The sequence below is a fragment of the Lytechinus variegatus genome, chromosome 17 (assembly GCF_018143015.1).
Source record: "Lytechinus variegatus isolate NC3 chromosome 17, Lvar_3.0, whole genome shotgun sequence".
Taxonomy (NCBI): Eukaryota; Metazoa; Echinodermata; class Echinoidea; order Temnopleuroida; family Toxopneustidae; genus Lytechinus; species Lytechinus variegatus.
This window is the reverse complement of record NC_054756.1, coordinates 288,488-314,804: the sequence shown is the minus strand read 5'-3', so window position 1 is coordinate 314,804 and position 26,317 is coordinate 288,488. Positions and strand designations below refer to the sequence as shown.

Below are 26,317 nucleotides of genomic sequence, written 5' to 3'. Positions count from 1 at the left end.
TTTTGGATTTGTGACATCATAAATGAGCAGTGGCCCCATATCATATGTTACACAATACAAAATGCATAAATCTGAATTTTTTAATGGTTTGTGTTAACTTTTTATTCTTTTAAGGAACAGGTGTGAAATGATTTGCCTACATAATACTGCACCATTATCTGAGAAAATGAAATTTTATTGATTTTTAACCATATGATATGTAGGAAAACTGCTCGCATATGACGTCACGAATCAGATAATGAAAATTCTAATAAATTTTTATTCTTTGGTGGATTCTTCCCAAAACTTCCTAAATATATATCATTTTTTATACTATTTTTACAATAAGCTTTTTGTCAGGGTGACTTCTTTTGATGTATACAGGGGGGGGGGACTGCTGAGGCTGACATGAAAAAATAATAATGTTGCATCCTGGGTAAGAGGATCCAGAAAAGAAAGGGGAGGTTTTTTTTGTTGAGATGAGAAAGCTTAAGTGGCTGTGGCATGCTAAACAATGGAAAAATTTATTTCAATTTAATGAATAGTTGAAAAATTGAAAAACCAAAACAAGTGAAACAACTTTGGCTGTCTCTCTTCCATTACATGACTCAATATAATGGCAGTGCTGACTTTTAAAACAACTTAGATGTATGATTTCCACAAAAAACACATTCGTTTCATAATGTACGGTAATATTAATTGGACTAAAATGACCTTTGACCTTCACCTAGTAATATTAAATTCCATTCATCTCTTTGGCAATAACAATTATATTTGCGGGTAAGTTATGTTGATAAAACAATGTGGTAGAAGTTCAAAGACTCTAAATAACCTTCATCCTGATCATGTGACCTAAAACTCATGCAAGATAATCAATCATATAGTGTGGTACGGTGTGTTATCCCGTAGGACTAGCTTGCCAAAATTGATTTTTGGTTATTTTGGATTCAGTAGAGTCCCTTTAGACCAACAAGTGGAATGCCTCTGGCCGTCTCACCTGCATCACGCAGTTCAATATAGCAGTAGTGCTGACTTTGAAAACAACTCTAACTCGCACAAGATGTTTAGTGATACATGGTTACTCTTATGTCCACTTTTTATGAACTAGACCAATAAACTCACAGAGATATGATGGTTATTCAACAAAAAAACCCAACATGGCCAAAGTTCATTGACCTTACATGACCTTTGACCTTGATCATGTGACCTGAAACTCGCACAGGATGTTCAGTGATACTTGATTACTCTTATGTACAAGTTTCATGAATCAGATCCATAAACTTTCAAAGTTATGATGGTAATTCAACAGATAACCCAATTCGGCCAAAGTTCATTGACCTTTGACCTTGATCATGTGACCTGAAACTCGCACAGGATGTTCAGTGATACTTGATTACTCTTATGTACAAGTTTCATGAATCAGATCCATAAACTTTCAAAGTTATGATGGTAATTCAACAGATAACCCAATTCGGCCAAAGTTCATTGACCTTTGACCTTGGTCATGTGACCTGAAACGCGCACAGGATGTTCAGTGATACTTGATTACTCTAATGTCCAAGTTTAATGAACTAGACCAATAAACTTTCAAAGTTATGATGGTAATTCAACAGATACCCCCGATTCGGCCAAAGTTCATTGACCCTAAATGACCTTTGACCTTAATCATGAGACCTGAAACTTGCACAAAATGTTCAGTGATGCTTGGTTACTATTATGTCCAAGTTTCATGAATCAGATCCATAAACTTTCAAAGTTATGATGGGAATTCAACAGATATCCCCAATTCGGCCAAAGTTCATTGACCCTAAATGACCTTTGACCTTGGTCATGTGACGTGAAACTCATGCAGGATGTTCAGTGATACTTGTTTAACCTTATGTCCAAGTTTCATGAACTAGGTCCATATATTTTCTAAGTTATGATGACATTTCAAAAACTTAACCTCAGGTTAAGATTTTGATGTTGATTCCTCCAACATGGTCTAAGTTCATTGACCCTAAATGACCGTTGACCTTGGTCATGTGACATGAAACTCTAATAGGATGTTCAGTAATACTTGATTAACCTTATGGCCAAGTTTCATGAACTAGGTCCATATACTTTCTAAGTTATGATGTCATTTCAAAAACTTAACCTCAGGTTAAGATTTGATGTTGACGCCGTCGCCGCCGTCGGAAAAGCGGCGCCTATAGTCTCACTCTGCTATGCAGGTGAGACAAAAATGATGAGGTTCAAATTTTCAGCTGCCCCCTTCCCTTCGTGGGGGGTCCTGTTTGGCATCATATTGGCCTGTACAAAGCCCAATGGGATAAACCATTGTTTTCAACCTTATTTCTCCCTTTTCTTCGCCAATTCTATTTTTAAGTTGTCTTGAGGTGTACAAGAATGAATATTTGATGATGTTGTGATGTCAATGTTTTTTAACTTTTACCATATGGAGGCGGATTTTGCGAAAAATGCCCCAAAATTGTTAAATTTTACCCCCAAAATGTAATTTTCCCCTTTTTTTGGCACTAGAATTGGGTCAAAGAGATAACAAAAAAAAATGCATATGTCGTTATACAGTCCAATAACAGAGGAATACATCACATGTAATTTATATGACTATTCTTGGTAAATTGATGCAAAAGTCAAACCCATTTCAGGATTTTATGCAGTGAAAACCTTACTACAACACTAGAGGGTGCCATAACTTATCATGATGATATTAGTGTGGTACAGGAAATCATCACACAGCTCCTGTAGGACTTTTGTGCCAAAATTGTTTTATTTTATTTCGGATTCACTTGGGTCCAATCTATCAGGAAGTGATAGCATTCCAATTTCCTCCACCCTCACCCACTGCCTGAGGGGGGGGGGGTCACCTCTATCAAGACCCCCTAAAATGAGGAGTATTAGCAATTTTGGGCCCAATAAAAAATGAATTGTTTTATGGTATTTTATCATCCCTAGATAGCTAGAATGCTTATCTCTGAAGACTTCAAGTTAGACAAGCATCCTACCAACCATATTCCCCCCTCCCCACCCCCCAACTGACTGGTATACAATTTCCACCATTCGGCCACTCGTTCTAGAGTACAATTTATGATTAAAGGACTTCTATTAGAATTGTCAATTATATACTTCTCGGCTAATTTCAAATTACTGATAGACAGAAAGAAACACATGAAGTATATTTTATAGGCCCCCCACACACACACACATGTACATAATCATTATTGAAATAATATGTGATGTTTTATTAACTGACCTTTAGAGAACTTCCGAACACACAAACCTGCATTGTGCCTCAATTTCTAAGGTAGAGCCTATAGACCATTCAATGTATGACCAAAATACCCTTACTCAGAAAAATTGCAACAATTTGTTTTTCAACAGTTTTTAATTGACCTCAGGAATAATATACCAAAAATTCATCAAAATCTTCATCAGGGAAAGTGGTTATTTTCAAGATAGCATTCAGGATTTCCACCATTCATTGAAAATTAATGAATATGACTCACTCATTATCCACCCGAGAATCCTAATTGGTTTCATACTCCATGGTCTAGAAGGTAAAATAATTTGTTGACATGGAGTAGAGTGAATATAAGGACCCCAGGATACCTGGAAAATCCAAGATGGCATCAAAAATGGCTACCGTGTGCTAAAAATCCACAATTTGGTTTCGATTCAATGATTTAAAGGTGAAGTAGTAGTAAATTGGAAAAAGTTACAAGGACAGTGAGTGGTCTGGTGGGTCCATAAATCCATGATGGCTTTAAAAAATTTATTCTGAAATGGCTGCTAAACTTAAAGCAGACATAGCTGATTTCATATCCAGGGAAATGTGATTTCGATGTTTAATTTTAAACCACTAGTTTGGGTCAAGTAATATATGAGGATAAGTTATAAGGACAGTCAGTGGTCTGGTTTGTCCATAAATCAAGATGAATTCCAAAAATTGATCTTAAAATGGCTGCTGATACTTAAAGCGGACTTCATATCGGCCTGTAAGATATCATTTTGGTGTCTAAACCAATGGTTTCAAGGGTCAAATAAGACATTAGGACAAGTTAATAGGGGCATTCACTAGCATTCAGTGGTCTGAGTTTTAGGAATCATTTTAGATGCCATTTTGAAAACTTTCTTGTTTTTTTAGGCAAAATGGACAAGTGCACATCTTTGTAACAAGACGAAAGTCATTTTAATCATGAAACCATTGAGTGCACACCAAAATCATATGTCCTTGGTGAATTTTAAATGAACTATGTCCATTTTTAAGTAACAGCAGTCACTTTAGACTCAAATTTCTTGACGCCATCTTGGATTTTTCGACATAGACCAATGACTGTCCTTGTTATAACATGATAATATTAATAAGATAGGTATATTTACCTAGGGAAGCACTTTAGTTCTAAAATTTGTTCTCCCAGCAGGCCCTGCTATTATCAAACCTGCTTTAGATGGGCTGCCTATAGGCGCTGAAGCATTCAAGGAATTTCTTCCTATCGGGTACCCATTTACCTCACCTGGGTTGAGTGCAGCACAATGTGGATAATTTTTTGCAGAATGAAATCATGCCATGGCTGGGATTCAAACCCACAACCCTTTCAAAGTCAAAAGACAAATCCACTGGGCCACAACGCTCGAACGCTTGTAACTAATTTTCTGACTTTAAAAATCATGGTTTAGACATTAAAACCATATCCTTGATGAATATTACATGTCCATTTGTAATTAAGAGTGGCTAATTTATACTCCATTGTTTAACATACTCGACGACTCTCCTTGTAACTTTTTCTAATGGCAAAAAGAAGCTGCTGAAAACTGCTTATCTAAAAAAAAGAGCCAATGGAGTAAATTAGAGAGTCAAAAGGGGCCTAAGCTTTCGATCCTCTCTAACTTTTTCTAATGTATTATTTGACCCACTTTTCCATGGTAGACACACACAAATTCATATTCCCAGATATTGAATAAACTATATCGGTTTTTCAAGCAGCTACAGCAATTTCAAACTCCATTTTTGGAAGCCATCTTGGATTTTTCAATATACCGGACCACTGACTGTCCCGGTATGTTGAAAAATCCAAGACGGCTTCCAAAAATTAAATAAATAAAACAAGGCAAAAGCAATTTTGAGTCTCGCCCACTTATGAAAATAACCAGAAATATCGTGATTTGCGAGGGCATGCAAGAGAATTATATCAAAACTTCAATGTGAAATGACTGGGATGGAATAATACTTGTTATAAGAGCCTTGCAAGTAAACTTTAATATTGACCTGAAAATGACCTTTGACCTTACCATGTGACCTCCGACTGCAGCATAAAATACAGGTCCCCCAAGTCCATCTACCATCCAAGTTTGGTTGAAATGCCACTTACGGTTGCGGAGTTAGGTGTCATAAGAGTCTTGCATGTAAACTTTAATATCGACCTGAAAATGACCTTTGACCTTATCATGTGAGCTCCGACTTCAGCCTAACATGCAAGTCCCCCAAGTCCATCTACCATCCAAGTTTAGTTGAAAAGCAACATACGGTTGCAGTTAGGTGTCATAAGAGAGTCTTGCATGTAAACTTTAACGTTGACCTGAGAATGACCTTTGACCTTGCCATGTGACCTCATACTGCAGCATAACATGCAGGTCCCCCAAGTCCATCTACCATCCAAATTTGGTTGAAACGTGACTAACGGTTGCGGAATTAGGTATCATGAGAGTCTTGCATGTAAACTTTAACATTGACCTGAAAATGACCTTTGACCTTACAATGTGACTTTCAACTGCAGCATAACATTCAAGTTCTCCCAAGTCCATCTTCCATCCAAGTTTGGTTGAAAAGCAACATACGGTAGCAGAGTTAGGTGTCATAAGAGAGTCTTGCATGTAAACTTTAACGTTGACCTGAAAATGACCTTTGACCTTATCATGTGACCTTAGACTGCAGCATAACATGCAGGTCCCCCAAGTCCATTTACCATCCGAGTTTGGTTGAAAAGCAACATACGGTTACAGAGTTAGGTGTCATAAGAGAGTCTTGCATGTAAACTTTAACGTTGACCTGAAAATGACCTTTGACCTTACCATGTGACCTTAGACTGCAGCATAACATGCAGGTCCCCCAAGTCCATTTACCATCCGAGTTTGGTTGAAAAGCAACATACGGTTACAGAGTTAGGTGTCATAAGAGAGTCTTGCATGTAAACTTTAAAGTTGACCTGAAAATGACCTTTGACCTTACCATGTGACCTCATACTGCAGCATAACATGCAGGTCCCCAAGTCCATCTACCATCCAAGTTTGGTTGAAAAGTGACTTTCGGTTGTGGAGTTATGTGTCATTACAGGTTTGTGATGGACGGACAACGAATGATGGACGGACGACAGACGACGAACGACATTAACCATTTGGATCCCTAAGTCTCGCCTTCACCTCTGGTGGGCGGGACAAAAAGGAAAAAGTATTTTGTCCCAAGTTTGATCACTGAAACCATGGTCAAGACACAGATATCATTTATCTCAGGTTGATATAAAATGTGGTATGTCCATCTAAAGTACTATCAACAGCCATTTTAAACTCCATTTTTGGAAGCCATCTTGGATTTCTGGGCACGAGACCACTCGCTGTCCTTGTAACTTTTCCCAATATACTTCTTCACCCTTAAAACCTTTGAATGGAAACCAAATTAAGGCCACTTAAGTAAGGAAAAAACTGAATCCAGGATTTTTAGCCTAAGGCAGCCAATTTCCCCCTCCAGGAAGGGGGGGGGGTGAATCAAAAGAAAATAGAAGCCCGTACTATGAATTGGCGTTGGAAACAATTGATCTTGAAATGCATCAGCTTTCAAATTTATTGATAAAATTACAGTGCCTAGATTTCGATTTTTTTAAGGGAAGAGCTTATTTTTTATGACGCCCTCTTGTGTTGGAGTAAGGTTTTCCCTGAAATGGGGATAATTTTTACATTAATTCACAAAAAATAATGATATAAATTACATGTGATATATTCCTGTTATTGGATTGTATAACAAGACAAATTTATTTCATTTTGTAATCCTTTTGTCCAAATTCTAGTGCCAAAGGGAAAATATTTTACAATTTGGGGTATATTTCTTAAAGTCCGCCCCCATATGTAAAATTAAAAAACATTGACCTCACATCATCAAATATTCATTCTCATACACCTCAGACAACTTAAAAATAAAATTGGCGAAGAAAAATGAGGTTGAAAACAATGGATTATCCTATTGGGCTTTGTACAGACCAATATGGCGCCAAACAGGACCCCCCACGAAGGGAAGGAGGGGTCTAAAAATTTGAACCCCATCATTTTTGGTCTAAGGGGACCCTATTGAAGCCAAAAAAAAAAAAAAAATCAATTTTGGCATGCAAGTCCTACGGGAGCTGTGTCAGTGACATACCGTACAACACTAATACCCTTCAGATGTTGTTTGAAGGTTTGCATGGTGGCATGTACAATTGCTGATGTGGTTTACGGTACACCATGTGGAGTGTTATAGAAGCAGTGGATAGAAGAAGAGAAGGAAGTGGATAGGCGAGAAAGTGGAGATTTGAGAATAGAGTATTCTTTCTTGAGAATAGTCCTGAAAAGGACTGTAAACCAGAAGGAATGTTGAGTGAGAACAGCTTGAGTAGTAGAGCTGATGAGGAGATGCTGGCTTGCGTCGGCGAGTAGAGATGATGAGTAGTAGAGAGACTCGACGTTTCGGACAGGTTGACTGTCCGTCTTCAGGACAGTCGGACAGTCAACCTGTCCGAAACGTCGGACAACCTGTCCGAAACGTCGAGTCTCTCTACTACTCATCATCTCTACTTGCCGACGCAAGCCAGCATCTCCTCATCAGCTCTACTACTCAAGCTGTTCTCACTCAACATTCCTTCTGGTTTACAGTCCTTTTCAGGACTATTCTCAAGAAAGAATACTCTATTCTCAAATCTCCACTTTCTCGCCTATCCACTTCCTTCTCTTCTTCTATCCACTGCTTCTATAACACTCCACATGGTGTACCGTAAACCACATCAGCAACTAATACCCTTACGTCAAAATTTCATGAAATACATGTAAAACCATATACTTTCAAAGTTATGACATTTCAAAAACTTAACCTTAGGTTAAGAAAATGCTGCCCCAAAGCGAGGCCTACTTCTCACTCTGCAATAATGTAATAAATGCAATATGAGAAACATTTTAAAAGCAGAAAGAGATGAAAAAGCATGTCATTGACATGATGAGAAGAAAACAAAACAAGTGGAATGCCTCTGGCGGTCTCACATGCATTATGCAATTCAATATAGCAGCGTGCTGACTTTGAAAAACGAGTCCACGTTACAAGAACTACATCCATAAACTCAAAGTTATGATGGCAATTCAACAAACACCCCCAACACAGCCAAAGTTCATTGACCTTGGTGATGTGACCTGAAACTCACGCAGGATGTTCACTGATGCTTGAATACTCTTTATGTCCAAGTTTGATAAACTAGATCAATATACTTTCAGAGTTATGAGACTTAAAAAAACTTGTTTTGATCCCCAAACGTAATCGGAATTCATTGATCCTAAATGACCTTTGAACTCGGTCATATGACCTGAAATTGAAAAAAGATATTTATTGATACTCAGGGTTGGCGGATTTAAATCACGTTGATTTAAATCGTGATTTAAATCGCGATTTAGATCACCATGATTTTTAAAAAAAAATCATTGATTTAAATCACTTCCATTGAAACATGTACAAATCATGGACAAAGTTCAATGCAGTTTTAATTCTTCAAGTCAACTGAAAAACTTTGATTAACTTTATATCAAAAGATCAACAAAGTCTTCATATCTACTTAAAACAAATTAAAATCAAATTAATAAAATCAGGTAATTCCTTAAAAACTACAGATGTATGTTGTCAATAGGTACTCATTTTTTGTAAATTATGTCGAGTTTTTCTTCTGAAATTTTACATTCTTTGTCAGTTATTATTAGTCAATTTCTTTCTTAACATAAAGTTTTCACATAATCCAACTTTTCAGAGAGCAGTTTGTAAAAAAAATATTTAATATTATATAAAAGTCAATGAGAAAAGGTTTGTTGGCAGTTTTCCAGTTTTGATCCTTCGCTTACACATAACTACTTCTGTCATGTAAAATAAAAAAAATGATACCTGCATGTAATCAACATATTTAACATGCCTCTTATTTCATATTGTTACATTTATCATACATTTGATGTTTTAAATAACATAATTATAAAAATCACATTAACATAATGCAGTACAGTCATAAGCTTTCTCTTATAAACCTTTTAAGTCACTGCAGCCCATTTTATGTTCAGTGCTACAAATAATGGAAGTTTTGTATCTGCATGTAATAATGGAAAGAGCTCTATAACAACAATTTGCAAAACTCAGAATAAACATTTAACACTGCATTTTAATGTTAAGATGCAGGTACTTCAGTTACAATCATTGGCAGTTGTAAGCTGTGTCTCATTTAAAATAAAATACTTCTTTTTGTAATACATATGTTGTAATTTAAGCAGTTTTGCAGTTTTTATCCTTTAAGTTAAAAGTAAGTAGATTCTTTTTCATACTTCATGGATCAAACAGATTTTTTTTGTAGAGAATATGGGAATGAAAATTGTAGATTAATGTAAAAAAAAATCACAGTAACAAAATGTAGTATAGTCACCCTTTGACTAAAGCTATCTCCTATATTGTTCTCCAAAACTGAGAGTTTTGCATCTATATCTGTAGCAAGAGAAGAGCTTTTTATCAAAAAGATCCTAAACATATACAGTTGTAGTCTCTCTTTGACTATTGTAAAGCTGTGACTAATTGAAAAAAATTATTGATTTGAATTATTTCTCTTACAATATACATGAATACTAGTAATTGGCAAAGGGTTTGTTGGCAGTTTTGATAAGGGATTTTTTCTCTTGGATTTTTTGAATATTTGAATGAAAAATCCCAGAGGGGAATTTTCTCTACTCACTGGGAATTCCCTATGGAATATTCCTTCATAGGCCTATGTATGAAGTTCAGATACATGATTCCTCAAATTTATTTTTGATTTCCATTTTTACTGGATTTTAATTACAAAATATGTGGTTAAGAACAATATTAGGGGTGAAATGTATAACATCAATATTGATGTCATTGTAAGAGTAAGGGGGGGGGGGATAATTACCCTTTTTTTCGAAGGAACTTTTAAAAAATCAAAAAAATCTGATTTAAATCAAATAAATCCGATTTTTTTTATTTTTTTTTAAAAAATCAAAAAAATCGCCAACCCTGTTGATACTGGATTACTTTTATGTCCAAGTTTCATGAACCAGACCCAAACTTTCAAAGTTATGATGGAAATCAACAATATACCAAACATAGCCAGAGATCATTGACCCTAAATGACCTTTGACTTTGGTCATGTGACCTGAAACTCAGTAAGGATGTTCAGTAATACTTGATTATTCTTATTTCTAAGTTTTATGAATAAAGTCCATATACTTTCTATGACATTTCAAAAACATAACCTTTGGTAAAGATTTTTATGTTGATATCACAAACATGGTCTAAGGTCATTGACCCTAAATGACCATTGACCTTGGTCATGTGACCTCAGACACTGGCAGGATGTTCAGTAATACTTGATAACCATCATGTCCAAGTTTCATGAACTAGGCCGTTGAGTTACGATAACATTTCCAAAACTTTATCTTTGGTTAAGATTTGATATTGACGGTGCTGCTGTCGGAAAAGCGGCACCTATGGCCTCGCTCTGCTATGCAGGCGAAACAAAACTTGTTTTAAAATTGGGGGAAAAAAATAAAAAAAAGCAATCTCACCTCTGGTATTTCACTTGCCTGTTAGTTGATTCTGCTCCATTGCCTGCATATGGAAAAATGTTAAAATATTAGATAAATTAATTTGAAAAAAATCTACTACTACCAATAATATAATAGATAATAATAGCTAATGAAATAACAGGAAAAAAAGAGAATGATAATGAAATAGAAGTTAAGTGGTTTCAGCAGTTCTGACGCTTCAGAGGGTCAGGTGTTTGAATCCCAACACAGTCTAGGATATTTTGGCAAGGTGTCAATCCAGGCTTTCCTCCTCTCTATCCAGGTGTTAAATGGGTACCTGGTTTGATGTAAAACCCTAATAGTTTGGCTAGCAATTGAGCCTTGGAACTCTTTTTTAGAATACTCCACACGGAGTGGAGAAAGTGCATACATTGTGTGCAGGTACATGTATGCCAGGATCCGCTGACCAGGATAATAATGACTGTAATGTAAAGCGCTTTAAAAATATGAAGTAAACATGAATGTAACTACTTTTAAGATATACTCGTGCTGAGGAAAAAATGGGAAGAAAAATCTACGTATTAATGATTCAAAGCCCTTGGCAGTTTTGCCTGCATCATTTCACTAACAATTGGCAGACTATCCTGATATATAAATGAAAGTCGTTCGCGGATCCAGGATTGAAATTTCACGGGGTGTGTCTGAAAGTGCATCTCCCTAGATTCTAATCTAATCCATAAAATATTTGGTATAGTGCCTTTCCCTAGTGACTACAAAATTGTCTCTAAGGCTGTGTTTATGCTTCCACTTTTCAGGCCAGAATCAGCGTTTCCAAATGTGATTAGTCCAAAAACATGGTTGCGTCCATGCTTACTTTCATTTAAACGCTGTTTCAAAACGCCAATCGTAAACTCACAAAAAGGTGTGTTTGTAAACGTCGTTTGACCAGAATCAGGCTTTCTGGGGAAGTATAAACAGAACCACGATTGTAAACGTGTTTAAATGACCTCATTTGGTACATGCTTCCGGTGAGACGAAAATCCGCGAGCAAATACAGTCGCATTGCTCCATGTTATCTCCACGCAGGGAAGCAACACTCGGAAAAAAAAACTTTCGAAAAAGGGCGCACCCAATTTGACCTTGCTTTCCTGCGAAGCCAGCTGGAGACCGTGATTTCGCCTCTGAAAAGCATAAACAGCCCTCCTAGAACCACGTTTACGATCGGCGTTTTGAATTGACGTTTGAAAACGCTTATTCTGTCCTCGCAATGGAAGCATAAACACACCCTAAGATAAATTTGTATATGAAATGTGAACATACCTTTTTCTTTCTGCCACAAATAGTATATTATACCAATGACAATCAGAGCAGAAAGAACAAGAACAAGAACGATGATAAGCCCTATCTTCCAAGGATCTAGGGGGAAACAGAAAAACTTTTAAACAGAAAATCTGAATAAATGCATTCACTGTTCCTTCAGAAAAGAAAAAGGGGGATTTCAACATATCAGTTGGTACTATATGTCAGGGATGTCACTAGGTCTCCTGAAGAAAAGGCTGAACGTGTTTGGGGGTCTATGGATAATGCCCTGGAGCTGGAGCTTTAAAACATTTTTTTATCAACCAAAATGTCACCAGCTTAACAGTTTAACACAGAAACATCAAATTAGTTGCATTCCGGGATATCTTCAATACTGCAAATAACTTTGTACTCTTGTAATGAGATGTTATCCATCCATACCACTGTAAATATTTCGTGATGAAAATATCCTCAAAATAAAATCAGGCAAAATTGTAAAGAAAAGAAAATTACCAAGAACATCAGATGTAAAGTTCAAACTCTGAAAAATTGATGGGAGGTGTCCAAATTCCCTATTAAGTTTATTAAGTGGAAATCCCTGATATAAGATAAAAGTGATACTGCAATATACTATACTATCTACATGAATTTAATTAAAAGCCCTTATAATGATAATCTATTTCGAGATTTTGTCATAATACTACATGTATCTTCTTCAGCCTGTATTTTGACACTTATACTTTGTTTAAAGACTTTTCTTTCTAAGATCAAGTGTTTTTTCCGCAACTCAATCACTCACTTGGACAGTCCTGGATCATACAGATCTGTTCCTCTGAGCTCTTCCCAGAGCAGTTTGATCCACCGTACTTTGGGGTGGGGTCGGAGCAGCTGCGGTTTCGGAACCGACTCTCACCTCCGGAAATGGCACTGTAGTTGCTCCAGTTGGTCCACTCACCCCAGCCACCATCAACTGATGATTAAAGAGCATTTGTTCATAATAATAACAAAATATGCATACATATGTAGAGTAAAACTGTTTTTATATATTCTGTTTTTAGGCAATCCGTCGATCGACAAATCAACTATTGATTTCGTACAAATTTTCTTTTTTATTTCTTTATTTCTTTCTATTTTTCCGTCCTTTTCTTGTAAGCACAAAATCTACATCATCAATTATCTTCAAAATATCATCAGATATGGGGACTTATCATGCCATCTGCATAAAAAGTTCAAGGTCAAAAGGTCATCATGTCGTCATCTAGACGCCATTTTTAAAAATCACATTATCAATCCTATCTTCATTATCAATTATAAACAAGGCAAAAGCGATTTTGTGTCTCGCCCACTTATGAATATAACCAGAAATATCGTGATTTGTGAGGGCACGCAACAGAATTGTATCGAAACTTCATTGTGAAATGACTGGGAGAGAATAACAATTGTCCTAAGAGCCTTGTACGTAAACTTTAATGTTGACCTAAAAATGACCTTTGACCTTTCCATGTGATCTCCGACTGCAGCATAACATGCAAATCGCCTAAGTACATCTACCATCCAAGTTTGGTTGAAAAGCGACTTACAGTTGCAGAGTTAGGTATCATAAGTCTTGCATGTAAACTTTAACATTGACCTGAAAATGACCTTTGACCTTAGCATGTGACCCATGACTGCGGCATAACATGCAGGTCCCCCAAGTCCATCTACCATCAAAGTTTGGTTGAAAAGCGACTTGCGGTTGCAGAGTTAGGTGTCATAAGAGAGTCTTGCATGTAAACTTTAACGTTGACCTGAAAATAACCTTTGACCTTACCATGTGATCTCCGACTGCAGCATAACATGCAGGTCCCCCAAGTCCATCTACCCTCCAAGGTTGGTTGAAAAGCGACTTATGGTTTAGGAGTTATGTGTCATTAGGTTTGTGATGGATGGACGACAGACGGACCATTACGATTACGTCAAACCTCCCTTTGAAAAAAGACCGCAGTTCAGATTGCAAACTGCGGTGTTGTACCCCATTTTCCATTTGGATCTTTTAAAAATAATTTCCAAGCCCTTTTCAACCGCGCTTGGCCAAGTAATCCAGGGGTAATCCTCGCTGTCTCAATTTCACCCCCACAGGCCAAAAATGAGCGTTGAGCAAAGGACGAAAAGATAAACAAAAGCTGCGCTATTACGTAAGACTTCTGTGCCTGTAGTAGGACCTTCGGAATGAAATTATTGTATTCCATATTTAATCACGTTTTCAAAGGCATATTGTATTTAGTAACCTAATGTTAGTCCATTTTCAATTTTGAACGAAGAAAATCGACCTCGGAATAAGGAAAGCAAATGAAAATAATGATGGCATGCTTACAGGGACCGCACTCAGCGCTGCGCATGCATCGTGTGTGGCCCCCTGCTGTGACTGTATATGCCGGGCTGTTGTTTTATCTTCAGACCAACGTCAAGAAACAGGTGTTTTGATACTTAAATTGCTTGCTTGAGGCAGTTACGGTTGGAGAAGAGAACTGATGAGAAGGGGAACTGGGGTATAGTGTTCTCAAATGGAAGTTTTTCGTCATGCGACATTTGGATCTCTTCTTCACCTCTGGTGGGCGAGACAAAAATTAGCAATATTTACATCACATTAACCTCAGGTCAAGGGTCAACTTGTCCATGTCATCAAAAGTCATGTAAAGGTCACGACTAGCACGTCAAAATTTTAAAATGCTCAAAATCACTTTTTGACCAAAATAGAGTATAATCCAGGTCATTTTAAGCATTTCAATAATTTGCATGTGCACGGTTACGTGCGCGTAACGGCACTATAGATTGTAGGATCGCCATTTTTTCATATCAATGCATCGATGATTTAATTCTGAGTAATTTGATACCTTGATCAACCTTCTACAAGTAATAACGGAATTAGCCTTTATCAAAATTTACAGGACGTGCGTGTGCGCACTAACCATAGACAATATATGTGCAAAAACATGACTACAAAATTCATTATAGCTCTTCAGGAAGTCCGTTGACCCCCAATTTTTTTTTCATATTCGAATAGAGAGTATGGATGTGAGATATGCTTGCCACATTTGACCCTTAATTTCATCATGACGTCATCAAAATTGCTTCCGAACTCAAAATTTCCATTTTAGTACATTACTTACTTACTGACGTCATCATAGTTATGCAAATTTGACTCTAACTTCGTAAATATTAGTCAATTTTCGCTCAGTTTTTTTATATGTTGTAGCTGAGGACATACTCTTTCTAATTTGATGGCTATATTTAAAGGAACTGATCATCCTGGAAATTGGTAAGGTATACAGGCATGTAATTTTTGCTCATTTTGTGTGCAATGTCTATGGGAAATGACTTTTTCTCAAAACTGAATTTCACTTTCCTCTATTTCGCGAGCCATATCTCCATTTCTTTTTGTCGGTTTTCTTTGAGCTTGGAGTATGTTGTAGCTGAGATTCTAAGCTATCGCCATGTGGTCTCCATTTTCCGATCAGATGCCGGAATCATTCCCGCATTTCTCTTGCAAAATAGAATTTGAGATCTTCTTAATTTGCTTATGTGTAAATCCTCTTAATTTGCTTATGGGAAATAGTGGAGCTCAATTGATAAGGCATCAGACTTGCATTTCCAGGGTCCAGGGTTCAAGCCCAAGGGTGAACATGAGAATTTTTTTTTCTTTTTAACATTTCACAAATGGTCCTTTATGACCATTGGGCAATTCCAAGCAAAAGTGGACAATTTCCAAAAATTTGTATTGGCTCTATTTCAAATCTGGATCAAATTTTTCTATCAAAACTCATATGGAATATCCTAAATACAAAAGGGGAGCATAATTAGCCACAATTTTTTTCTTATATATGTATCTCCTTATAGGAGAATCGGAACCACACAAGAAATTCTACACATGGGACTACATATTTTGTTTTTACTTAATTTCAATTTAACAATAAATATCAATTTCAATATGCTTTTTCTATATGAATTATTGCTTGTATTAATATAATAATCTATATACATGTTTTTATTCTTGGGGTGTTTACATACAAGTCCAGGTCGGGAAGGATAGCCTGCGGGCTACAGTTATTTATTTAACTTTTTCCTTTTCCAGGCAACCTGGACTTGTTCTGCAAACATCCCTTTTCACTTTGTAATTGTATATTCTCCTGTAAATTGATTGTAAACTTTTTTTGTTGAAATGCCGAATAAAATAATAACAGAAAACTATTGCTTGTTTTGAGAAACTTTCTTTTGGATAATTTGAAGGTCATCATTTTACATCATATCAAACAAAAATTTTGAAATATAAGTTCATTTTATGTTGTTTTATGAGTGGATATTTCACATGTCACTTCGTAACCAGGAATGGGTTTACGTATTAAGTCGTAATTAATGAAATAATTCACCAATTTTTCAATGTAATGCAGCATATTAAAGCCAGAACAACATAGAATCCAATCAATAAATGAAAATTATGATAGCAATTCACGATTCACAGAGTTTGAGCAATATGTTTTCTCCTCAAATATGCATGTCCATTTTGCGTCACTCCGTAACCATGATCTCATTAATTCAGTGGATCAAAACAATAAATTTTATTGTTTTGAAAAGTGGGTTTCATCAACTACTGTTGGGTACCATTGATTTGCAAATAACAATTCAAATATGGGTGATATCTTTGCTTGAATGCAAAAATGTTGCTTCTGAATGTCACTCCGTAACAGTGGAACTGCCCCATTACAAGGTATATAAGTTAAAATATTGCACAATAAAATAGTTTAAAAAGTCACCAACTATTTCACAAAACTTTTCATTTCCCTGCTTTCAAGAGTATTCAAGATGTTCCTTTTCGTAATAAAAGTTCAGTTTTCATCATGATGATCATATTGATCTCAATTAACATGGTGATTGTATTCGTGATGAGAATCAGAGACAGATCACCTAATTCGTCCTCATGATGAATTAAAATTCTTGTTTTTCTTGGATCAATCACAACTTAACACTCACTAGGACATTTGCTGTTGTTGTTGCAGCTCTGTTCTTTCAGGCTTTCCCCAGAGCAGTCCAATCCACCGTACTTTGGAATGGGGCTGTTGCATTTGCGGTGCCAGTACTGCCTCCCACCACCACAAGTGGCGCTGCAGATGCCCAAGCTGCTCCAATTGCCCCAGCCACCATCAACTGATGAATCAAAGAAAGGAGTGTTAGAAGTTGCCAAGGCAACAGAGTAACAATATATCATATTGCATCAATAATGACCTGTATGGAACTAAGCTTAGCTTACCCCTGGAACTACCGTAATCGGAAAACCGAAACTCTTGTATATATGTGTACATCTGACAAATTCTTCCAGCCAACCTGGGTCCCGTCTTACAAAGAGTTACGACTGATCCTATCAATCGTATCTCGATGGAAATCCATCAGTGTCATAATTTTTTCTACAGGAAATTAGCAAAATATTCTTTTTAAAGAAAGGAGAACACACCAAATCATCAATAAATCAATGAATTAATGGTTATACATTCATATCTAGAATTTTCTTTTGAACAAACATGCACTTTATGTTGACTTTGCTGGCAATCCATAATCGCAACTCTATGTAAAACAGGGCCCTGAACTCAACATGGACGATCTGGGGAGTATTTCATGAAAGTTGTCAGCACTGACAAGTTGACTTCCTTTGACACTTACCATAGGAAGCTGACAACTTTGATAAAACACCTCCCTGATGTCTTACGAAGTCTGCACGTCAACCGAGAACAAACTGAGTTCAACCTCTTCCAAAGTGATCTGTACAAGAGCAGATATAGCCAATACTTTGCATTCTGAAATACCTCGGTCATGTTTGCTCTACGGCAAACAGCCGTTTCCACATCTTTTGTACCAGCTACATGTACATAGAGGCGATTTGAATAAAATGAATAAAACAGCTGTTTTCGACTTGCCATACGGCTGCCACAAGGGAATTTTGACTGTAGGAGCAATAGTTGTAGAAATGTAATAACAATCACCTGGTGTCCTAGAGATGGATCCTTGGTAGAGCGTCAATTCTTCTGGCACCGCTTGGTATATGCAGTACAGAAGCTTACTAAAGTCTGGCATCTTGCTTTCATTAAAGGCCAGATACCAAGTGCTTCCATTACTAACGCCTTGCCATCCTTGGCAACTGGTTGATGTATAGGGTCGGATTCTGCAGGACGCATTTCTTTCTGCAAACTCCTTGGAGCATACAAATGCAGTATTCCCCATGTTGAAATACACATAGGTATACGAGAAATCTGGCGGGACTACATTATCCGATATCTGGAGTACTTCTTTGGGGGATACCAAAGAGTTCTTCATGTTTCTCACTGCAAAATACATGTTAAAATATAACATTAGATTTATTTTGCAATTTGTACCTTGTAAATCTATCTCATATTGCTAGTTTGCCTTTGAGAGTTTGAGTACAGTATTAGCAGATAAAATGGCAGTAATACTGACCTGTACAAATAGACAAGTAGCAGAACTTAGTGGCCCGTATTCTGAACTCAGATTAAAATCACACCCATGCTTAAAGTTGAGGTTTAGCTATGGATAACCAATTAGGGCACAAATCCCTAACAGTACATATTCAATTTATTAACTCATATGACACCCAAGCTGTTCATAACTGTCTAGAAATGATAGCTGATGTGTTTTCCTTCACTATGAAAGCAAAAGGAAACAAAATAGTAAACATAAAGGTGACCACACACATTACGATTGGTCTGTGACCCAATTTTGGAATAAAACGTAGTAGAATTTGATGCTTTTATTGAAACATGGAATGTCTTACTGTGTAATGTTCTTAAATCATCGCAAGAAAACCTATGTTCAAATCTGTGACAATGCTATTATCCTTTTAAGAATAAATGTGAATTTAATATCTAGTCTTAATGACATCATAGCAGTCATAGGATTGGCTACGATTTGAAACTAATTTGGCCTTTACTAAAAAATAAAACCTGGTAATCTTTCATAATGGTTATATTAGTATTCTTTGTAATTTCTTTCAAATTCATTTTAAGCTCAAATAAAATGATATGTTCCATTCACATTTTCAGAAGATGAGCAGAATGTGATTTGTTCCAAAACTGGATTGCTATTAAAGGTCAAGTCCACCCCAGAAAAATGTTGATTTGGATCAATTGAGAAAAATAAGACAAGCACAATGCTGAAAATTTCATCAAAATCGAATGTAAAAGAAGTTATGACATTTCAAAGTTTCGCTTGTTTTTAACAAAATAGTTATATGAACGATCCTATTACATAAAAATGAGAGAGTCGATGATGTCACTCACTCACTATTTCTTTTGTTTTTTATTGTTTGAATTATACAATATTGCAATTTTTACGAATTTGATGATTAGGACCCCCTTGCCTGAAGTACAAAATATTACAATAAAGGAATTCCACGTGTTCAGGGAGGAATGAAACTTCATTTTACATGACAATGACGATGACGAGAAAATCAAAGTATTTCATATTTCATATAATAAAATACAAAAGAAATAGTGAGTGATGACATTAGTTCCCTCATTTGCATACCGACTGAGACATACATATCACTGTTTTGTGAAATAAAGCGAAACTTTAAAATGTCATAACTTTCTTATTTTACATCCGATTTTGATGAAATTTCTAGTGTTATGCTTGTTGAATTTTTCTCTTTTTATTCAAATCTAATTTTTGTTGGGGTGGACTTGTCCTTTAAACAGTCATAAGGTGTGCAGTGGCCTTAAGTTACATGTATATTATAATAAAAAACAGAATTTTGGGCTCTGCATAATTTCAGCAGAGTTAGACTGTGGTCTTACATGTAGTTAAACCTGACTTCAGAAAACGGGCCACTCAGACCTGCCAACCTCTGGGAATGAAAAAGTGTATTTCATAATAAAATGTGTGGCGCACTCGCTCATTGCGGCGGTCAAGCTGCATGCAAGATAAAATGCGAACTGCTCTTGCACATGAAAAAAAAAAAGAATTTAAACATGTGTAGGCCTATATGGCCTACACGCGTGGAGCGTTGTGGCCCAGTGGATTAGTCTTCGGACTTTGAAACAGAGGGTCGTGGGTTCGAATCCCAGCCATGGCGTAATTTCCTTCAGCAAGAAATTCGTCCAGGTTGTGCTGCACTCGACCCAGGTGAGGTAAGTGGGTACCTGGCAGGAATTTATTCCTTGAAATGCCACCGCGCTGTAAAAGGCTGTGGGGCTAAAGCCAGGGTAATAATATCCAATGAAGCGCATAGGGACGCATTTGGCAGTGATATGCGCTATATAAGCGTGTTGGTATTATTATTATATCTCACCCTGGTTTTAACAAAATGATTGAAAAAGAAAGTTACCTGAAATTACATTGGTCTAATAACCATAATTGTGTAAGTAATAGAGACATATAGAGATGATTTTTCTTAATAAATTACGATTTTGTAAACATATTTTTTAAAGAAAAAACGTACTGAAGTATTTTGGTTGCAAAAAAGTACTAAATACGCCAAAAACAAACTGGTTGGCAGGTCTGGCCACTACGTATCTCAATATAAATATCAATACTATTTGAAAAAAAATATCATGACCATCATGAACAGTATATACAGAGTATCTTTCACTGATTCAAAGCAGCATCAACAAAAAGTAATTTGATTGTTAACCATATATGAATCATGTCACAGACTACTTGAAAAAAAAAAACTGATTCCTTTTCAGTGTCAAACTAAGACTCGAAGATTAATATGGTGATTCGCAAACCACAAGTCTCGCCTGATTTGACATTAAATAAAATAAGCAATATTATCTTTTGAACCCTAGATTACCTTTGACATTATCATCCTCATGAATTCATATGTGATATTGCCCAAGGATCAACCAAGTTTTATCAAAATTGATGCAGATATAAAGAAATGAGAGCAAGTTCAACAAAAACTTCAAAAAATGGACACGATCTCGTACCACTTGACCTTCTGACCCGTATATTATCTTTGACACCATCATCCTCAACAACACACATATTGCATTACACTAGGCAGACCTGCAAACCTTTGGGAATGAACAAGAGGAGCACCTCTGGCAGTCTCACCTAAAATTACGTGATTAAAAGTAGCAGTAGTGCTGACTTTGAAAACTAAGTACTATAATAATTATTCACAAAACAAAAAAAAAACCCATTCATATAATGATACAATACTACCTTCATTGACACTAAATTACATTTGACCTAATACTTGTCAGTGATACTTCGTTACCCTTATGTCCACAATTCATAATTTTTCCATAAACTTTCAAAATTATGACAGCAATTTAATAATTACCTCCAATATGGCAAAAGTTATTTGACCTTAATGACCTTTGATCTTGGTCATGTGACCTGAAACTCTCACAGGATGTTCAGCGATACCTGATTACTATTATGTCCAAGTTTTATGAATCAGATCCATAATCTTTAAGGTACATGTATGATGGTAATTCAACAAAAATCCATTATTTGGCCGAAGCTCAATGACCTTAAATGACCTTTGACCTTGGTCATGTGACTTGAATCTCGCATACATGTAGATGTTCAGTGATACTTGATTACTCTTCTGCCCAAGTTATTTGAATCAAATCCATAAACCTTTAAATTTATGATGGTAATTCCACAAATACCCCTTACTTAGCCAAAGCTAATTGACCTTAATGACCTTTGACCTTGGTTACGTGACCTGAATTTCACACAGGATGTTCAGTGATACATGTACTTGATTACACATGTGTCCAAGTTTCATGAATCAGATCCATAAACTTTATGATGTAATTCAACAAATAACCCCAACATGGCCAAAGTTCATTATCATTTGACCTTGGTCATGTGACCTGAAATTCGCACAGGATGTTCAGTGATACTTTATTACTCTAATGTCCAAGATTTATGTACCAGACATTAAACATTCAAAGTTATGATGGTAATTTAATAAAATACCCCCAACTTGGCCAAAGTTCATTGACCATAAATGACCTTTGACCCTGCTCATGTGACTTGCAACTCCCACAGGATATTCAGTGATATTTTGTTACTGTTATGTCCAAGATTCATGAATCAGATCCATAAACTTTCAAAGTTATGATGGTAATTCAACAAACACCCCTAATTTGGCCAAAGTTCATTGACCCAAAATGACCTTTGACCTTGATCATGTGACCTGAAACTTGCACAGGATGTTCAGTAATACTTTGATTACTATTATGTCCAAAATTCATGAATCAGATCCATAAACTTTCAAAGTAATGGTTGTAATTCAACAGATACCCCAAACTTAAAGCGACTTAAAGAACGACTGGTGATACTTTCTTGTGGTAAATGGTATATTCATCGGCGATGGTTTAGCGCACAAGAAAGTATCACCAGTTGTTCTTAAAGTTGCTCTTAACTTACAAATAGCTTTATGGAACACCCACCAGATTAACGTTATGGCCAACTTTCATGAACTAGGTCTATATACCTATTAAGTAATGCTGTCAATCCTGTCATTTCTAAAACTTAACCTTCGGTTAAGATTTGGTGTTGATGCCACTGCCATCAGAAAAGCCTATAGTCTCACTCTGCTTGGCATGTGAGACTAAAATTATTGAAAAAAAGTTACCTGAAATTACATCAATCCAATAACCATACTAGTGTAATTCTTATGAAATTGAGACATATAGAGATGATTTTTTTTTAATGAATTACGAATTTGTAAAAGAATTTTTTTTTACAAAAATCACATTTTCTAAAGAAAAAAAGTGGAATGCCTCTGGCGGTCTTATCTGCATCACGCGATTCTAAATAGCAGCAGTGCTGACTTTGAAAACTACTATAATTCACACAAAATGTTCAGTGATACTTGGTTACTCGTATTTCCATGTTTTAAGAACTCGACCAATACACTTACAGAGATATGGTGGTAATTCAACACATACCCCCAACGTGGCCAAAGTTCACTGACTTTACATGACCTTTGACCTTGATCATGTGACCTGAAACTCGCACAGGATGTTTAGTGATACTTGATTACTATTATGTCCAAGTTTCATGAGTCAGATAAACTTTCAAAGTTATGGTAATTCAACATATAACCCCATTATGGGCAAAGTTCATCGACCTTTGACCATGGTCATGTGACCTAAAATACGCACAGGATGTTCAGTGATACTTGATTACTCTTATGTCCAAGTTTTATGAACTAGACCAACAAACTATCAAAGTTATGATGGTAATTCAACAAATACCCCCAATTCGGCCAAAGTTCATTGACCCTAAATAACCTTTGACCTTGGTCATATGATGTGAAACTCATGCAGGATGTTCAGTGATACTTGATTCACCTTATGTCCAAGTTTCATGAACTAGGTCCATATATTTTCTAAGTTATGATGACATAACTTAACCTTCGGTTAAGATTTTGATGTTAATTCCCCACCATGGTCTAAGTTCATTGACCCTAAATTACCTTTGACCTTGGTCATGTGACATAAAACTCAGGCAGGATGTTCAGTAATACTTGATTAACCTTATGGCCAAGTTTCATGAATTAGGTCTATATACTTTCTAAGTTATGCTGTCATTTCAAAAACTTAACCTTCGGTTAATTCGGTTAAGATTTGGTGTTGACGCCGCCGCCGCCGTCAGAAAAGCGGCGCCTATAGTCTCACTCTGCTATACAGGTGAGACAAAATGATTGAAAACAAAAAAAGTTACCTAAAATTACATTAATCCATGAACCATATTTCCTGACTTTTTAGTTTTACAAAATCCTATTTTTTAAAGAGAAAACGTACTTTCGTATTTTGGTTGCAAAAATGTTCAATATGCCAAAAAAGCTCTGCTAAGAATCACTTGAACCGAGTGTGATAAAAATTGATGCAGAAATAAAGGAATGAGGGCAAGTTGAAGAAAAACTTAAACACTTTTGTAACAAGATAAGTGATTACTAAAGACCACCGCACACCTTACGACCTGACTGGTCGGCGACTGGCTTGCGACTGAGTGAGGGGAGATGAATCGCAAGGCAGTCCCTCGACAGGTTTCGACATGTCAAATCCTTCCGATTTTCCTTGCGACTTGTCTCTGACCGGTCTGCGACGCTCAAGCTGACAAGAGCTGTGACGTCACGTCTCCCCTCACCCAGTCGGCGACTGGTCGGGTCGTAAGCTGTGCGGTGGCCTTTAGTCTCTACCGAACTTTTTTAAGGAGAAACAAAAATTCAAAAATACCATCATAATCCTTTCCATTGGCTCCAAGAATCAACAGAAACATGATCATTATCTGTAAAGGGAATTAAAAGAGTACAAACATATTAGGAAAAAATATCGTTTTACGATAACCTAATCAATCTACAAGAAATGTCCCAAATTTCATTTTCTTATCCTTAGTTTCATCAATTTTTCTACATTTGCTTTTGTCACAAAACCTAAAGTTGATATGCATGGGTGAATGGCATGGCAGATCATCGTCCATATTGTTAACAACTTAAACCCTTGATTTCACCCCAAATAGATCTAGTAGCTATCACACCATACATGTTTACAACTAAAACCCCCCATAGATATTAAAGAAGACTTTTTCATGAACATAAATGAAAAAAAAAAAATATATATATATAATATAGCCCATAATTGCCCTATTATCGCAAAAAAATTTTGTTGCGATAAGTCCAATACATAAAGTTTTTTAACTGTGTCACTCGCTTACTTTTTACTTTCAAGTTTCATACAATTTTTTTAGACCAATATTACAAACCCCATCAAGGCCCCCCGTCCTTTTAATGTTTAAATCGTTGAACGTTAAACAAGGTAGCCTCAACTCCCTTCTTTTAATGTCTTTCAATGGCCTAGGTCTGAATTCCTGACCTCCCGGTTGTGAAGCGGGCGGATGCTCTACCAACTGAGCCTACACATCATTACGCAAACCCGTACAATCTAAATGTGTATTTCTTTGACATACACTGTAAATGATTCAATCCATATTGAAAGCTAATACTTCACATAGGATGTGTGATCTTTCATTTCTCAATATTTGTTTACTCACTATATTTCCCTTGATGTTCTTCACTGGCATTGAAAACTTCCATTGTTTCAGGAAGACACAATCTGAAAAAGTTAGATGAAAATACAGCATTACCTTCATATAACGAATCTAGTCTTATATGTACATGCCTTTTAGTAATCAATTTTCTTAACCCCATACTAAACTCCTCAAAAAAAGTTTGAAAATCTGACTTTGATTGATAATCCCTCTTCGGTTTTAGTAAATATCAACGTTTAATTAATATCAATGAATAGATTCTCATTTAATTCTCTTTACGATGATACCCTATATGAAATGATTATGGTTCACATGGAGGTGCAGTACCTTGAAATGTAGGGCAAGGTAAAAATTCAAAAGCTGCAAAATGACACAAAATTGTTATTTTTTCCGTGGTGATGAGTTTCTCAGCAGTTTTGTTTTTACTTTGACCGATAATTCCTTATCGGTTTTAGTAAATCATTTAATATTCTTTAAATTGATACCCTATATAATTATCATTCACATGGAGATGCAGTGCCTTGAAATGTGGGGCAAGGTCAAAATTCAAAAGTTGCAAAATGACGCAATATCGAAAGTCACTGTTCTTTTTTTCTGTGGTGATGAGTAAGTTTCTCAGTAATTTCTTTGAATTATTTGCATGCACCTTAACATCAACATTAACATGGCATCAAACCCACCTCTGCACAAGCAAAAACATAGCAAACAAACATGAATGGGTATTTCAAACCATGTTATCTCACAGAACCATCACCACAGAAGCGGGGGCTTGGTTTGAATGGATTTTCATCTCTACTGACAAAGCAAAAGAACCATGTTCTGTATTGACCCTTCATGACTATTTCTGCTCGTTTTGCAGCTTTTCAATGCAGACCTCATCCAACACTTTTGAATCCTGCTCTTTTTGTGATTGCATGATCATAACAAGCATGGTGTCATCTTAAAGAGAAATAAATGATCTTTTGAATGATATCAAATATGCATTGTGTAAAATTGGGAGTTGGGAGAAAGGAATGGTCAAACTCAGATTTCCAAATCCTTTTTGCTCATTTTGCAGCTTTTCAATTCAGACCTCATCCAACACATTTGAATCCTGCTCTTTTCGTGATGACACGATCATAAATAGCATGGTATCATTTCAAAGAAAATTAAATTATCTTTTGAAAGATGTAAAATATGC

The 26,317-nt window shown here is 36.2% G+C and overlaps 1 protein-coding gene across 1 annotated transcript in view; it reads right to left on the bottom strand.

The window, feature by feature from the left end:
* Window positions 1-26,317, bottom strand: part of LOC121431145 — a 111,120-nt gene that overhangs the window by 29,630 nt on the left and 55,173 nt on the right. The window contains exons 7-13 of the mRNA XM_041628652.1: window positions 25,141-25,202; window positions 24,327-24,378; window positions 18,090-18,428; window positions 17,086-17,259; window positions 12,878-13,048; window positions 12,100-12,195; window positions 10,819-10,861 (exon numbers count right to left, since the gene is read on the bottom strand). Of these exons, the coding sequence (XP_041484586.1) occupies window positions 10,819-10,861; window positions 12,100-12,195; window positions 12,878-13,048; window positions 17,086-17,259; window positions 18,090-18,428; window positions 24,327-24,378; window positions 25,141-25,202 (937 nt within the window). The remainder of the gene's footprint in view (window positions 1-10,818; window positions 10,862-12,099; window positions 12,196-12,877; window positions 13,049-17,085; window positions 17,260-18,089; window positions 18,429-24,326; window positions 24,379-25,140; window positions 25,203-26,317) is intronic.